The sequence below is a fragment of the Perca fluviatilis genome, chromosome 8 (genome assembly GCF_010015445.1).
Source record: "Perca fluviatilis chromosome 8, GENO_Pfluv_1.0, whole genome shotgun sequence".
NCBI lineage: Eukaryota > Metazoa > Chordata > Actinopteri > Perciformes > Percidae > Perca > Perca fluviatilis.
The window spans coordinates 2,149,836-2,165,726 of NC_053119.1; the positions used below are offsets into that span (position 1 = coordinate 2,149,836).

The 15,891-nt window shown below is 42.0% G+C and overlaps 2 protein-coding genes across 2 annotated transcripts in view; both read right to left on the minus strand.

The window, feature by feature from the left end:
* Positions 1 to 2,215: 2,215 nt before the first annotated feature.
* Positions 2,216 to 3,113, minus strand: LOC120563452 (cystatin-B-like). The gene is made up of 3 exons (XM_039807618.1): positions 2,979 to 3,113; positions 2,782 to 2,895; positions 2,216 to 2,576 (listed from the first exon to the last, which is right to left on the minus strand). Exons 1-3 carry the CDS (start codon positions 3,051 to 3,053, stop codon positions 2,454 to 2,456), a joined length of 312 nt encoding a protein of 103 aa, XP_039663552.1. The 5' UTR covers positions 3,054 to 3,113; the 3' UTR covers positions 2,216 to 2,453.
* An 11,688-nt stretch (positions 3,114 to 14,801) lies between these two features.
* Positions 14,802 to 15,891, minus strand: part of LOC120563448 (cystatin-B-like) — a 2,541-nt gene continuing 1,451 nt past the window's right edge. Inside the window, exon 3 of the mRNA XM_039807613.1 lies at positions 14,802 to 15,153. Coding sequence (XP_039663547.1) covers positions 14,989 to 15,153 — 165 coding nt within the window. The 3' untranslated portion in view covers positions 14,802 to 14,988. The remainder of the gene's footprint in view (positions 15,154 to 15,891) is intronic.

The window sequence follows — 15,891 nt, forward strand, 5'->3', positions numbered from 1 at the left end:
AGTGGTTCCTGGTTGGAGGAGAACCAGATGTTTCCTCTGAGCTCTGTGCAGCAGGCTCTGATGTTAAATAATGAAAAGCTGACTTTAGCTCCAGCTGCAGTCGCTGCTGATTTTATTAATGATATTTTAAATCAGGACTTGTGTTCTGAAAATAGAGGCTAAGTCCCGCCCCTTCCTGTGTCCACTCCCTAAATTATCTTTTAAAGTGACAAACATCATCATGTGTGTAATTCAGACAGGATCTAAACATCCTCTCTGTCAGTTCACTTCTCTAACGGGGGACTTTGTCTGTTTTATGTGTAATTATTGTACTATGAATATGATTTATGTGTAATTGTACTATGACTATGATTTATGTGTAATTATTGTACTATGACTAACTAGTAACGTGTGTTTTATTGAACCAAAAACAATATAAAATCCTATGACCGATACTAAGAATATCTGTGATCTAGATTCATGTTTTTATATCTATGATGAGAAGTGTGTAAATATTTGTAGAAAAGAGAAAAGAAGTTATTTTATGGAGGTGATGGAAGTGAGGTGCCTTTATTTTTTACTCCTGAATCTGTTTTTATGATGTTTAAAATCTCTGATGTAATAAAATGTTTAACATGGCGTTGTTGTTGTGTGTGTGGACACTAGATGGAGCTGTGGGAGAATATTATTATTATAATTAATATGTTTTTAGGTTTCTTTTTGTAAAACAAAGGTTAGGTTCCTTCCCTATTACTGGAGGGTTCATGAGTTCGTTAGAGCGGAGCCTCCAGCTCCTTTCACAGCGATGACTCCTCCAGGGTTAGACCCAGCTGGTACCCCTCCTCCATTTCCAATGTATTCATGTATTTCTATTTTCTTTTATTGGTGCATATATGTTGGGGAAACGTATGATGAGCTGCATGTCCCTTTTCCTTTTCCATAATGTGCAACGTAATGCATGCGTTATGCTTTATGTGCACGCACTCATAAAAACATACATTGCTGATGACGACACCAAGTCCTCCCGGAGTTGTGCCGTTTGTCATTAGTTTAGCTTTCAATAACTTGGTGGCAGTAAGCTAACAGCTACATACAAGGTGTGTGGCACCAAGATAAATGATGGATCAACAATGTGGAACTTCATCAGGCATCTCTAAACGCTCCCAGATAGAAAAGATGTTACATTTAGCATATATCATCACAGGTAACAAGCTAACCATCGCTAAGTGTTGTGCTAATGCTGGGAACAGGCACATTGTATCTTTATAGTTGTATCCATATGATGTGACAGATTTAGATTTCAGGACATGCTTTGAATTATTAATATTTAACATTACGGTGTTAGGGACAGATGAGATGGCCAGAGACTTGAGACTCGACTTGGAATTCCAAAAAATCACTTGTGAACATCTCTGGAAAACACACACACAATATCACATCTTTGGTCTGGGAAAACACACAAACCCTGCCAGGGGGTGAGTCAATTGAGAACAATTTCACATTCAGACAGTTCCATATTCATACCTGGAAGCTGCCCAGTACCACCACTCAACACACAGTCTGATCTGCTGCCACTGAGCGGTTGGTGTTAAGGTACTTTCTCAAGGGCACCTCAGTGGAGGTAATCTTTCACTTTCCTCTCCCAGATTTTATCCGGTCTGGGGATCAAACCCAAAACCTCCTGGTCCCAAGCCCATTTCCTTAACCCCCTAGGCCACCACTGGCCTCTTGTCACAGCTTTGTGTTCCACCTTCCATCCAACTTATTCCCACTAGTTTTACTCTTAAGTTTGGAAATCATGGTCAATCAACCTCATTTTTATGAAATGAGATCAAAGGTTTGAGTGAAAGAAGCTGTAAGTTATGAATTATTTTGACTAATTAAAATCAGAGGAAGGTTTGTTGATGGATTATCACATACTTCAACAGTTTAAGTCAATATACGGTTTTGAAACCATTTTATTATTTTTAATGGAAACAAATAATCACATCTGTGATCTGGGAAGAAAATGGATTCTATAAAATTAAATAAAACACCTGAAATTAATTCATTTAAGAACATTGTATGGAATCATTCATGTTATTTTTGGGCATTTAGGTTGAAACCAAACCATACTTATATGTATAGAAGTTTAGAAAATGGGTCGAATTTGAGCCGAGAAAAACATGAGGGTTGAGAAAACTTCCAGTGTCAGGAAAATCAATTCTAGTAAACAATCAATAAGTCACAAACTGTGTAGGATAGAGGCAGGATATTTATTTGGGGTTAAAGGACATTGTGAGCAAACAGGAAAAAGAAATATAAATCATTTTAAAGCTTTCATCTTAGTGCATTCCACCAAATGTCTTCATCTCTCAGCGTTAAAACATTCAAAATCAATATTAAATCATGTCAGAATAAAGAAGCAGAAGATTTTAACGTGAGACTGCAGCCTTTAAGGATTTTACTGGTGAGACTGGTTCTGGGATCAGTTTCTAAAAAGGTTCGAGGGGGCTGTCTATGGTCTGATGATCCTTTACATCACGTAGCGCAACCTCTCCTCCGTTAAGATATCGGAAGATAAACATATGAATGTAGTCATCTCCTCCAACATGAACCTGCAAGAACAACAGTGGAAAATTAGATGTCTAAACACATGTACACACACACACACACACACACACACACACACACACACACACACACACACACACACACACACACACACACACACACACACACACACACACACACACACATACCTGTGGTTCAACAGCATGTCACTAATAATTCAACCTGTATATTAAAAACATATCTATTTACCTTGATAAGGTATATGGTTCCTGTCACAAGCCGAGCGACAAAATGATTCCTGTATTTAACTGCTTTGTATTCCTGATACTTCTTTGTTGTCTTGTTCTCCACATCAGACTTCACCTGTGTATGAATGAAATAAATCTGATGTAAATTCAGACCTTGGGTGTGGAGGTTGTGAAGAACGGAGGTAGAGAGAAGCTCACCTGATCACACAGATCCTGAATTTCCTTAGTGGCGTCCATTATTGGACCGAATTGTCCTCCGAGCAGGTCTGCCATTGTGTCGAGGTCTGTTGAAGTGAAGTTAGCAGAGAAGTCAACTGTCTGCTCTTACGTGTCTCAACTGTTTATCACATACAGTATGTACAGTATTTATAGAGAGTAACCCCCCCTCCCAGAGACCTACCCCTGTCAGGTGGTTCCCCTGCATGTTGGGAGGAGCTGTATGAGTAACAACAACCCTCATATGATTGTGGTTTTGTTCCTCTTATGAATTTCTTTCTAAATTCTAGTTGAGGATTTTTAAGAAAAGGATTTTTCAAATCTTATCATTCAGATTTTTATTGTTGTACAGAACTAAAATTCAACAAGATGATGTCCATTAAATGTGTTGACCTGAACTAAAACATTAACAGTGTAGACTTCTCACATTAACATTTAATTCAAATAAACAATGGCCCAATCCCAAAGTGAGCCCTGAGGACTAAGGACTAAGGACTCACAGACTTTAGTGATCTCAGGTACTAAGTGAGCGAGTGTGTGAGGCCACATGGGCTCAGATAGGTAGAAATGGGATCGGGACAGCACTTCACCAAATCACATGTTACCTTGGTGACGTTTAATAACAAAGATGTTGCTGATACTCGCCGGTTTGGGAATTTTCCTTTTAAGTTTGTTGCTTTCCACACGGCCAAGTCACCGGAGACGGCTACCTGATTCCAAACTCTTGTTTTACAAGCTGGACAACAGGTTGGTCCGTTCCGTGGTCGTGTGTCGTGCTGTTGTTTACCTTCGTAATTTCCCGATTTCCCTATCGTTTATATAATTACTAACGGGTTCTCGACTGTTGTAGAAAGAAGTTGCTGATCTTTAATGCAATATCTACGTTGCCCATTATCAGCTACCATTCATCCAATTCTCCAAAGGCCCATTCTGTTTGCTAATCTGATATCATTTTAAAAGGCTAACTGAGAAAACATTGGAGAACCCTTTTGCAATTATGTAAACTCATAATGTAATCTGAAAACTGCTGCCCTGGTTACAAAAACAATGCAGCTGATCTCAGCTGGTATTCTGTCTAAAATGGAGTGGAGTGGACATTTCTAAGTGACCCCAAACTTTTGACTGGTAGTATATATATATGTTCAAGACACAGAAAGACTGTGTTAGTAGTAATAATGGTGCAAAATGATTTGAAATTACATTTTTCTTTAATTGAAAAAACTTCTTTCTGCATAAGGGAGGACCCCTTCCACAAACCGAGGGAAAACAGTATGTTTAAATACATATTTTATATACTATTTAAGTAGGTTGGATATATTTATTCACTACTTGTTGTACATTATTTCCTGAGTTTATTTCTTGAGTAGTGTGTTCTTATATTTTATTTTATTTGAGCACATGAATTGGGATGTTTTGAGAAAGCTGTCCTCAAACATGAACCCAAAGTACTCATGGTGAAATTAGTCATTACTTTTAGCTTACAGGTCAGTTTCAGTTCAGCCTTTTTGATACCACACCCGAGTACGCAGGAATCTGTCTAATGCAAGATATCATAACTAGTCATAACTAGTCATGTGACTTTGTGTCAGTGCTCTTGACCTCTTTACTGGAACACACACTCCTCCATATGTACAAAGACTTCTTCTCTGTAAAGTAGTGAGCAAACTGTCTCCCACTATATTCTCTCATCGTTCTGTTCTGGGTGCATTCAACGCATGCATCCCAGTCATCGAACAGCAACTTCTACGTCGACCCCGTTACATCCACAGAAGCTCTCGCCGCAAGTTTGTTTTCTTCCACCACGGACAATCCTTTCCATCCATCTGGTCACCTGCATCCTCTGTCGCACCTGTCTCACGTCATCAGAATGCTTCACCCACTGGATCACTTAGGGCTGAACGCATCATCAGGCTGCACAGAAAACCCGGCCTGGACTACAGTGCTTTCCCCACTTCACTTACATTTAATCATAATCTCCAATCATTTGCAAATCGGCTCACTGTCCCCCCTCAACTGCAATACCCCCACACCCCACCGACCACACGCACTGCTAACCGGGACAATCTCAGATCTCTCCAGCCTGCCCCCATCCCACCACCCTCTCACCATGCCAACTTTGTCCTCCTCAACACCGATCGCTCAACAATAAAGCCCCTGCCCTCCATGAACTAATCCTCAACAACACTCTGGACTTCCCTTCTGCTCACCAAAACCAACGCAACAACCCAACGACTTCTTCTCCCTCAACCAAGCATCCCCTGGCGTACAACACTACATCTGCAAACCCACCCCCTCCCACCGTGGAGGTGGCCGCCCGCTTATTTTCAATCAGAACTTTCCCGGATCACAGAACTCACCCCTCCCCTCAGTATCATCGTTTGAATATCTCGCGCTTCAAAGCTCCTTCCTCCATGACAGTCATCCTCATTTACCGGCACCTAAACCAAATCCCTCCTTCCTCTCTGATGTTACTGAACTCCTCAAACTAGCCTCATCTCTCTCTCCCGCGTGCTGACTCGGTGACTTAAACATCCACATGGCCTCCCCCACCTGCAAGCTCTCATCAGAATTCACCATTTTACTGGATAACTTCTCTCTCACCCAACATGTCACCATTCCCCACCCATGAAAAAGGACACATCCTCGACCTGGTCTGCTCCACCAACCAACCAGTGTCCGACCTCCATCCATGCCTCTTTCCCCTCTCTGATCACAAACTGATACGGTTCCCTTTCCTACCTTTCCACCTCCCACCCCGCCCGCCTCCTCAGAGAAATCACCTTCCGCAACCTCAAATATATTGATCCCCACCATCTCTCTGACCTGCTCTCCACCACTCTCCACCTGGACTCCACCCTCACCTCACCTGATGACCTCACAAACCACCTCAACTCCACCTTGTCTACCTCCCTCAACACCCTGGCCCCCCTCAAAACAAAACTCGTCACTTTTAACACCTCTTCACCCTGGTACACACCTGCACTCCGGAAAATGAAACAAACTGGCCGCCAACTTGAACGTCTGACAAAGAAATCATCCCTCACAGTCCATCATGAAGCCTATAAATCCCATCTCATCGCCTACAAAGATGCCCTCATTGCTGCCAAATCTGCCTACCTCTCCACCATCCTCACCGACCCCTGCCAAAACCCCAGAACCCTCTTCTCCACAATGAACAACCTCATCAAGCCTCGGACCAACACCCTCCCTACCTCTACTCCGGATCTCTGCAACTCATTCCTCCACTTTTTCACTGACAAAATCAATCTCATTTACAAATCTCTATCCCCTGTATCTGACCTCCCAGTATCTACTCCAGCACCTACCATGAACCCTCCTCTCCCCATCCCTCATGACCTCCCGACCCCTCCTCCTCACTGCCTCCTCTCCCAGTTTAACCCAGTCACTCCTCCTGAAATCTCCAAACTCATCAGCTCTTCCAAACCCGCTACCTGCTCCCTTGACTCCCTCCCTACTCCACTCCTGAAGTCCTGCCTCCTGGTCCTATGCCCCTACCTCACTAACCTCTTCAACTCCTCACTGTCCCTTGGAACTGTCCTCTCTGCTTTCAAAAGTGCCGCTGTCACCCCAATCCTTAAAAAACCTGGTCTGGATCCCTCCTCTCTCAACAACTACCGCCCAATATCCAACCTCCCCTTTCTGTCTAAAACCCTGGAACGCATAGTCGCCTCACAACTACAAACCCATCTTCATGCCAATAACCAATTCAAACCTCTCCAATCTGGTTTTCGCCCCCTCCACAGCACAGAAACTGCTCTCCTCAAAGTCCTTAACGACCTCCTCACCTCTGCTGACACCGGTTCTCTCAACATCCTCATCCTCCTCGACCTGAGTGCAGCCTTCGATACCGTGAGCCATAACATCCTGCTCACCAGACTCAAAGACCTTGGTATTGAAGGTACTGCACTCAGCTGGCTCCACTCCTATCTATCCAACAGATCCCTCTTCATCTCTCTCCATAACCACACCTCTGCCACAGCCACAGTCACTCAAGGTGTTCCCCAAGGCTCCGTACTTGGCCCCCTCCTCTTCATCAGCGACATCCTCCCTCTTGGTCAGATACTTCGCCACTTCAACCTGGACTTCCACTGCTATGCTGATGACACCCAGATCTACCTCAGCACCAATCCCCCCACAATCCTCCACTCTCCCACATCAACTCCTGTCTGTCAGCTATTAAAACCTGGATGCAACACAACTTCCTCAAACTCAACAGCGACAAAACAGAATTCCTCCTCATCAGCTCCAAATCCACACTCAGCAAAACCAATAACCCCACCCTCACCATCGATGGCACCATTGTCTCCCCATCTCCCCAGGCCTGCAACCTTGGCATAATCTTTGATTCCACCCTCTCCCTTGAGCCCCACATCCGTCAAGTCATTAAAACCTCCTTCTTTCACCTCCGCAACATCGCCAAAATCAGACCCTCTCTCACCCCCCCCGCTGCTGAAAGACTCATTCACGCCTTCATCTCCTCCCGACTGGACTACTGCAACTCACTTCTCCTCGGCATCAGCTCTACCAACATCAACCGACTCCAACTGGTCCAGAACTCAGCCGCCCGCCTCATCACCTGCTCCAAATCCTGGCACCACATCACTCCAGTCCTAAAACAACTCCACTGGCTTCCTATTTCCCACCGGATCACCTACAAAATCCTGGTCCTCACCTACAAAGCCCTCCACCATCTGGCCCCCTCATACCTCACTGACCTCCTCTCCCCCTACCAACCCTCACGGTCCCTCAGATCCACCTCAGCTGGTCTCCTCTCCATCCAAAAGTCCAAACTCCGCAGTTTTGGGGACAGAGCCTTCTCCAGAGCAGCTCCCAGGCTCTGGAACTCCCTCCCCCAAGAGATCCGCACCTCTGAGTCCCTCACCATCTTCCAGTCCCGCCTCAAGACCTCTTCACCTCTGCCTATCCCTAGCCCCACACCCCTCCCCTTTTCATTCATTTTGTTTTGTTTTGTTTTGTTTTGTTTTGTTTTGTTTTGTTTTGTTTTGTTCTGTTTTTGTAATCTACCCTGCCCTGTAAAGCCACTTTGAGTCTATGAAAAGCGCCAGATAAATTCATTTTATTATTATTATTATTAACAAAGTAAGGCGCAGTCGTCTGAATAATCAGAGCTTCAGTTCCTAGATCCACCACTGTTCCCATCAGTCACAGGGTCCAGGTTGACTAAACTAACCTTTATCTCCACTTATAGAGACCTGAAACATAACAACCATGTTGTAATGCACTGTTTAATATTTTAATGTCAAGAAATACAGCAAGTAAAGCCAGGAAACTTGTTTGATAAAAATCTGTTCTTGTGCAACTTTTAACAACCGTGAGAAAGAGAGTGTTCACTTCTGTAGAAACCACACCTGTATAAAAACGATGAATGGCGGCATATATGCGAGCGGCGACATGGCCCCTGCACGTCTCCTACCGATATTTATTCTTTTGTTTTAATGTGTGTTTTTATACGCCGTAATACCGTGGGTTAATTAAGCCATAAACCAGTAACGTGTTGGCCCTCACCATGAGGCTGAACCAAGTCATTTAGTACGTCAGAGGCTCCAGATTCTGCTAACCTATGTTATTAACCCCTAGGTTCATTTTGCGCTGGAATTGTCCTTTAACTTTGGTTTTGACTGAATACAATCTGCAAAACAAAGGTTAGGTTAGGTTCCTTCACTATTACTGGAGGGTTCATGAGTTCATTACAGCGTAGCCTCCAGCTCCTTTCACAGCGATGACTCAACCAGGGTTAGACCCAGGTGGTACCCCTTCTCCATTTACTCAGGTTGGATCCGGGTAGACTAGGGTCCATTTGAATGTAAGTTACAACGACCTGGGTCAGGACCAGTAGGGGCGGGGCGAATCATGTGATTGGTTAGAAAGGAGAGGTGGGGGCAGTCGTCACTGGTCACCGCTTTGAAAAACCCACAACAACATAGATTTAGTCTCACAGAGCTTTACACTGGGTTTTCACCAGCAGCTTCAACATGGAGGGGGGTAGCTGCCTGTACAGTCTACATCCTCCACCTTTCACTTCTGGGAGTGTCCCCCTTCTCTGCCGGATGTCCCTCCCCTTCCTCTTTTCCTTGTGTCAGACCTTCTTTCAGTGTGCTTTGGAGGAGGGTCTGGAATACTGCCTGTATAAACCCAGCGCTAGAACACAAACGTATGAATATAAGTTCAGTTTAATTCTCTCGGCAGCGCTGCTCTTAGGAGACAAACACAACATGGAGATGCCTGTAATATATTTTCACAAAGATTAGCTGATGACAAACATATGTGTAACTCTATTTTGCACTGACTGAAATAACGTAGATGAATTAATAATCATCCTTCACTTTTTGGGATAATGATCTCAGAATGCTGTGATTTCTTTCTTCCACTAATATTAAAGATGTAGTTTGGAAGATGGAGCAGGATTTGTTTACACTACTGTATGCAGTAAAACATGCTCAGCCCTAAACAACAGGGTCGGCCGCTAATACAGACAATCAACACACACACACACACACACACACACACACACACACACACACACACACACACACACACACACACACACACACACAACACACACACAAAGATACACAAACACACACACACACATGCTCACTCACAGAGAGAGACACACACACACACACACACACACACACACACACACACACACACACACACACAGGAGGAGGAGGAGGGAAAAAGAGGAAGGAGAGCCATCTCTGATGACATCGAGGCCACACTTATTCATCATGTGATCAACCACGGATTGACCAATGAGAGAAGCCCATCTTGAGCAGGTTTACCCTGTAGGAGATGTTTTCTACCAGCAGATAAACTTTATTCTCCCTGTAGGAGATACTTTCTACCAGCAGATAGACTCTATTCTCCCTGTAGGAGATGTTTTCTACCAGCAGATAGACTTTATTCTCCCTGTAGGAGATGTTTTCTACCAGCAGATAGACTTTATTCTCCCTGTAGCAGATGTTTTCTACCAGCAGATAGACTTTATTCTCCCTGTAGGAGATACTTTCTACCAGCAGATAGACTTTATTCTCCCTGTAGGAGATACTTTCTACCAGCAGATAGACTTTATTCTCCCTGTAGGAGATGTTTTCTACCAGCAGATAGACTTTATTCTCTGATAACCACCGTCGTGACACAGATTATGCAGGACCGTGTTTGTTAGGTTAGGTGAAGCCAGGGAACTGAAGGAAATCCAGGACATGTTGATCTGGATTCGTAGTACAGGCCTCTGCTGTCTTCAAAATCCCATCAGCTGAAAGCTCTCAGTGCTGTGGCTGCTGCTTTAGCCAAAACCTTATCAACATTCAGTCTGCTAATGTAAGAGACTTCAAACCTCCTGTAGAAGCAGAAAGACTCTGACAACAGAGATCAGAGGAGCAGTAACACTATATAACAACCAGCAGTGATGAACGGGAGATTAAACTTCAGTTAAAAGTTATTTTAACTGTTAAAAACAATGACATGATGAATTATAATGTTACGGATTATTGGTAATGTTGTCATTTGTTATTTTAGAGACAAATACCAAAATAAAGAACAATCAAACTAACCCAAATTCCCATGTTTGTTTTCATCTCTGAGCTGTTAGTGACGTCATGGCGCCCTCTGGTGGACATCAGCAGGAGCTACAAGCAGAGCTCCACCAAACATATTCACACATTATAACATGTTTACACATTACTCTATTTTAATCACAAAAGCTAAACGGCATTTTCAGCTACGATCAAATGAAAGGTCTCTGCTTGTTACAGCTATGAACTCAAGTCTGACTTCACGTTACTACTAGTATCTCTTAGCAGGGTTCTGGTTCTAGGTAGTCTACCTGTTGGAGGGTATAGAAATACAGTCAGAAAACTCTCTGATGGGGCATTACACGGTTCTATGGATTTGATGTTTCTCTTTTCTTATTTCCATTGCGATTTTCAGTCAATAAAATCAAATCAAAGATTTCAGTTTAAGCATTTATATTTAAGCTGTGCATTTATACTTTGACTTTTTGCATTGCACTTTACAATTTCAAATTATCATTTTACATTTCAACTTCGCTTTTTCAGTTTCCTTTTTCTTCTTTAAATTCAATTATGGCATGATTTTTCATAGTAGCGTAGTAATACAAAGTACACAGTAAAACAGAGAATGTGCTGTCGGCTCATATCCTCTCAAATATATTAAAACTTTATTCAGATTTAATTTGTATTGTGATTAGGCAGAGTACAAGTACACAGCCTATGTTTCCCTTTACTTATATAGAGATATTCCTCAATGAATTAATGCAGAAAAAGGTAGAAATAGGAGCAGGAAATAAAGTGTTTAATGCTCAAAATGTTATCAGAGTAAATACTACAGAAGGTAGTAACTCAGAGTAACTCAGATGATACTGGCAGTAATCAGAGTAAATACTACAGAAGGTAGTAACTCAGAGTAACTCAGATGATACTGGCAGTAATCAGAGTAAATACTACAGAAGGTAGTAACTCAGACTAACTCAGATGATACTGGCAGTAATCAGAGTAAATACTACAGAAGTCATCACCAGAGTCGGTAAGTTAACACAAAGGTTCTCTCATGTTTGTTCAACAGAAGAAATTATAGGTATTAATAAATGCTGCTGCAAGATGCAACTTAAGAACACTTCCATCATCAGGAACATACATTTGGTGACATACTATATATTATTCTAATATAATTATTATATATATACTACTATTAGCCTGGAAATCCAGACCAAAATCCTAAAGATTGAGGGTCTGGCATTGAGTAATGAAAACGGCCCATCTTGAGAGGCGGCACCAACATGCATATGACAATATCACTGCACGCAATTAAATAACACTACGACCACTACTGACTGATTCTGGACTTTGATGTAGCAGCGCTGTCGTCACCTGTTTAGCTGGCCTCTGGCCCGCCTATATCAGATACAGCGATGTGATTGGTGCAGCTCGGCTACAACGGCATAGTTAATTAGCATCATTACTCAATGCCAGAGTGACTCACTGAGCAAACTAAAATTGTATAACTATACTGTCTTTTTTCGACATACTATATTTTTACTTTTTTGTCTTTTTTCGACATACTATACTATGACTTTTTATGACTTTTTTCAACATGCTATACTATGACTTTTTTTATATACAATAGGACAACTTTTTATGTCTTTTTAGACATACTACTAGTATTAGTACTTATCAGGGGCGTAGCACAGGATCCTGGGCCCTATGCATAGGCAGTCCTGATGGGCCCCCATGTCTGGTGCTTCCACACCACATACAAACCACATGGTGTTTTGAGCGAGATACTGTTTCTGAATGTGTCGTGCCTTCAGTCTCCAGGTGAGCGGAAGCATGCTAGCTCGTTCTCAATGGCAAAACACTGCTACAACACACTCAAATTCACCATAATCTACAAAATAAATTGTATAGAACTACTTCCATGTCCCTGTTCTGCAGGTATTCCACGCTAAGTGTGAAGTGCGTCCTTATTTAGAAGAAGTCTCCCGGCTAATCCTGCCTTGTACTGACTGAAGTTAGAGAAACAGCTAGCTAGCTCATGTAGTCCTTACCTAGCTACTGAGCATGTAGTCTTACCTAGCTACTGAGCATGTAGTCTTACCTAGCTACTGATCATGTAGTCTTACCTAGCTACTGAGCATGTAGTCTTACCTAGCTACTGAGCATTTAGTCCTTACCTAGCTACTGAGCATGTAGTCCTTACCTAGCTACTGAGCATGTAGTCTTACCTAGCTACTGAGCATGTAGTCTTACCTAGCTACTGAGCATGTAGTCCTTACCTAGCTACTGAGCATGTAGTCTTACCTAGCTACTCAGCATGTAGTCTTACCTAGCTACGGCATGTAGTCTTACCTAGCTACTGAGCATGTAGTCTTTACCAGCTACTGAGCATGTAGTCTTACCTAGCTACTGAGCATGTAGTCTTACCTAGCTACTGAGCATGTAGTCCTTACCTAGCTACTGAGCATGTAGTCTTACCTAGCTACTGAGCATGTAGTCCTTACCTAGCTACTGAGCATGTAGTCCTTACCTAGCTACTGAGCATGTGAGACTCCCAAAAAAGATGTTACAGCAATGAGAGGTCTCACTCTGTAGCTAAAACAGAGAGCTGAACACAGGGTGAAAAGAGGAGCTGCAGCAATGTGCAGTACAACAAAAATATGGTGTTTTTTGAAAATTAAACCATGTAAACTTATTCTGGTACAACCTCAAAATACAATTATGAACCTGAAAATGGGCATAATATGAGCAACCTCTTATCCTAATTGTAACCTAATATAATAAAACACACTAAGTTGTTAGTGTTACTTAACACCTTTCAGTCAAAATGGCTAAACATGGTTTGCTTTAATTTGGATATAAGCTTCCCTTGTCTCAATCCAAAGAGGAGGATGAGGGGTCTGTTGTTACTCCACTCCCTGGTGGGACAGTTTCGGAAACTGAGGGCCATGTGTTTCGCAATGTTAACATCTGCTTCTACTAAATCTGACATAACTATAATTTTGACATAATATGTATCTACCAATGAGCTACCAAGCTACCTATGACACTGATTAGCCTATAATTGCTAATTATAGACATTATAGCCTATTCTTTTTAAATTAAACATGTTTCAAATGAGGCTATTATAATTGTGTGTTGTATGCAAACAGCATTGTGAGTGTAGTTTATTTATTTAGCCTTTACCTCAGATTACATGTATAACCAAATCATTTGAAAGTGTATGTTCTGCTCTTTCTATGGGTTGTCTCAGTCTGTTTTTAGCACTAACAGTCATGGATTTGGTTTTCTAGTTTGTGCTCACCTCTCTTTGAAAAGAAGTCAGTTACCAATTGTTTTCCCTCATTCTGTTTTCTCTCCTTCTCCTGTCTTTCCTTTCTTTTTGGTAGCCTGATTTGGCTTTCTTTGAGAAAGACATTCCTAGAGCAGACGTTTGAGCTCCACCAGATGAACTAACAAACAAAATGCTGCAGATGGACTAAACCATTTGGCGCATTAGGAAGGGGTGGGTGAGACCTTAGATAGTCTTTTTTATACAAAATGTAGTCAGTAAATCAACCAAGTTATTCAGCCAATACACTAACTTTACATTTCATCTTATATGCATTATGAAATTTATTTAGGAAATGAAAATATCCAGGTAAAATAAAATATATTCCAGACTTTTCAAGGGCCCTCTCTCCCCTTGGGCCCTGGTAATCAGTATGGGTTTTACCCCCAGTCCGACCCCCCTGGTACTTAGTAGTAGTTATGATGTTTTTCGATAAGATGCAGCTTAACCCTTGTGTTGTCTTCCCATTAATCATGCACACTTTAAATCTTAAGACATGACTTATCACCCAAATCTGTGTTCCACCTTCCAGCCATCTTATTCCCACTAGTTTTACACTTATGTTTGGAATTCATGGTCAATGAACCATATTATTATTATTATTATTATTATGTATTATTAAACTTCAACAGATTTAGGATAGAGTTTTGAAACCATTTCATTATTTTTAATGGCAACAAATAATCACATCTGTGATCTGGGAAGAAATGGATTCTATAAAGTTAAATAAAACACCTAAAATACATTCATTTAAGAACGTTGTATGGAATCATTCATGTCATTTTTGGGCATTTAGGTTGAAAGAAACCATATTTGTATGTATAGAAGTTTAGAAACAACATGAGGGTTAAAAACACTTCCAGTGTCAGAAAAATCAAATTCTGGTAAACAATCAATAAGTCACAAACTCTGTAGGATAGTGGCAGAATATTTATTTGGGGATAAAGGACATTGTGAGCAAACAGGAAAAAGAAATATAAATTATTTAATCTTAGTGCTTTCCACCAAAATCTCGTCATCTCTCAGCATTAATAAATTCTAAATCAATGTTAAATCATTTCAGAATAAAGAAGCAGAAGATTTTAACATGAGACTGCAGCCTTTAAGTATGTTTCTGTTGAATCTGGTTCTGGGATTGGTCAATAGGTTGGAGGGGGCTGTCTTTGGTCTGATGAGCCTCTACATTAGTCAGAGACACCTTTCCTCCGTTACCCGGAAGATCTCGGAAGACCTCCAGATGAATGTAGTTCGCTCCTCCAACATGAACCTGTAAGAACAACAGAGGGAAATTAGACGTCTAAACACATGGATTCATGTTGATCTGGTGTTGTTGAGGAATTAGGATGTGGTTAACACACACACACACACACACACACACACACACACACACACACACACACACACACACACAGACAAACTTCACACACACACACACACACACACACACACACACACACACACACACACACACACACACACACACAGACAAACTTCACACACACACACACACACACACACACACACACACACACACACACACACACACACACTCAGACAAACACACACGCAGACACACACACAGGGGCGGATTGGCCATCGGGAATACCGGGAGCAATCCCGAACGGCCGGTCCATTTCAGGCCGAACCGGCCGGTGGTCCATAAGTTTTATTGTTTTTATTTATTTATTTATTTTCATACGCGACCGGCCTGGCGGGCCGTTCAGCTGCAGCGGAGCGCTGTGTCTGTGTGTGTTTCAGACCGGGCCAAACCAATACTTTCAATCTTGAGGGGGGATACGAGCGGCCCCTCCTAACTTGGACTGATCCTCGTTTTTTCTGACATCCGATTGGCTCAAACTTAACGCGCCGAAAAAAGAGTTTACTTTCAGTCAGGTTTGGATTTGATGATGTGAGGTAGGACAGTTTTAGGTTTTTAGGAGTTTTAGGTCTGTAAACCTGAGTTGTTTCTGTCTCCACATGTTTGCTTTGATAAGCTAATTGTTTT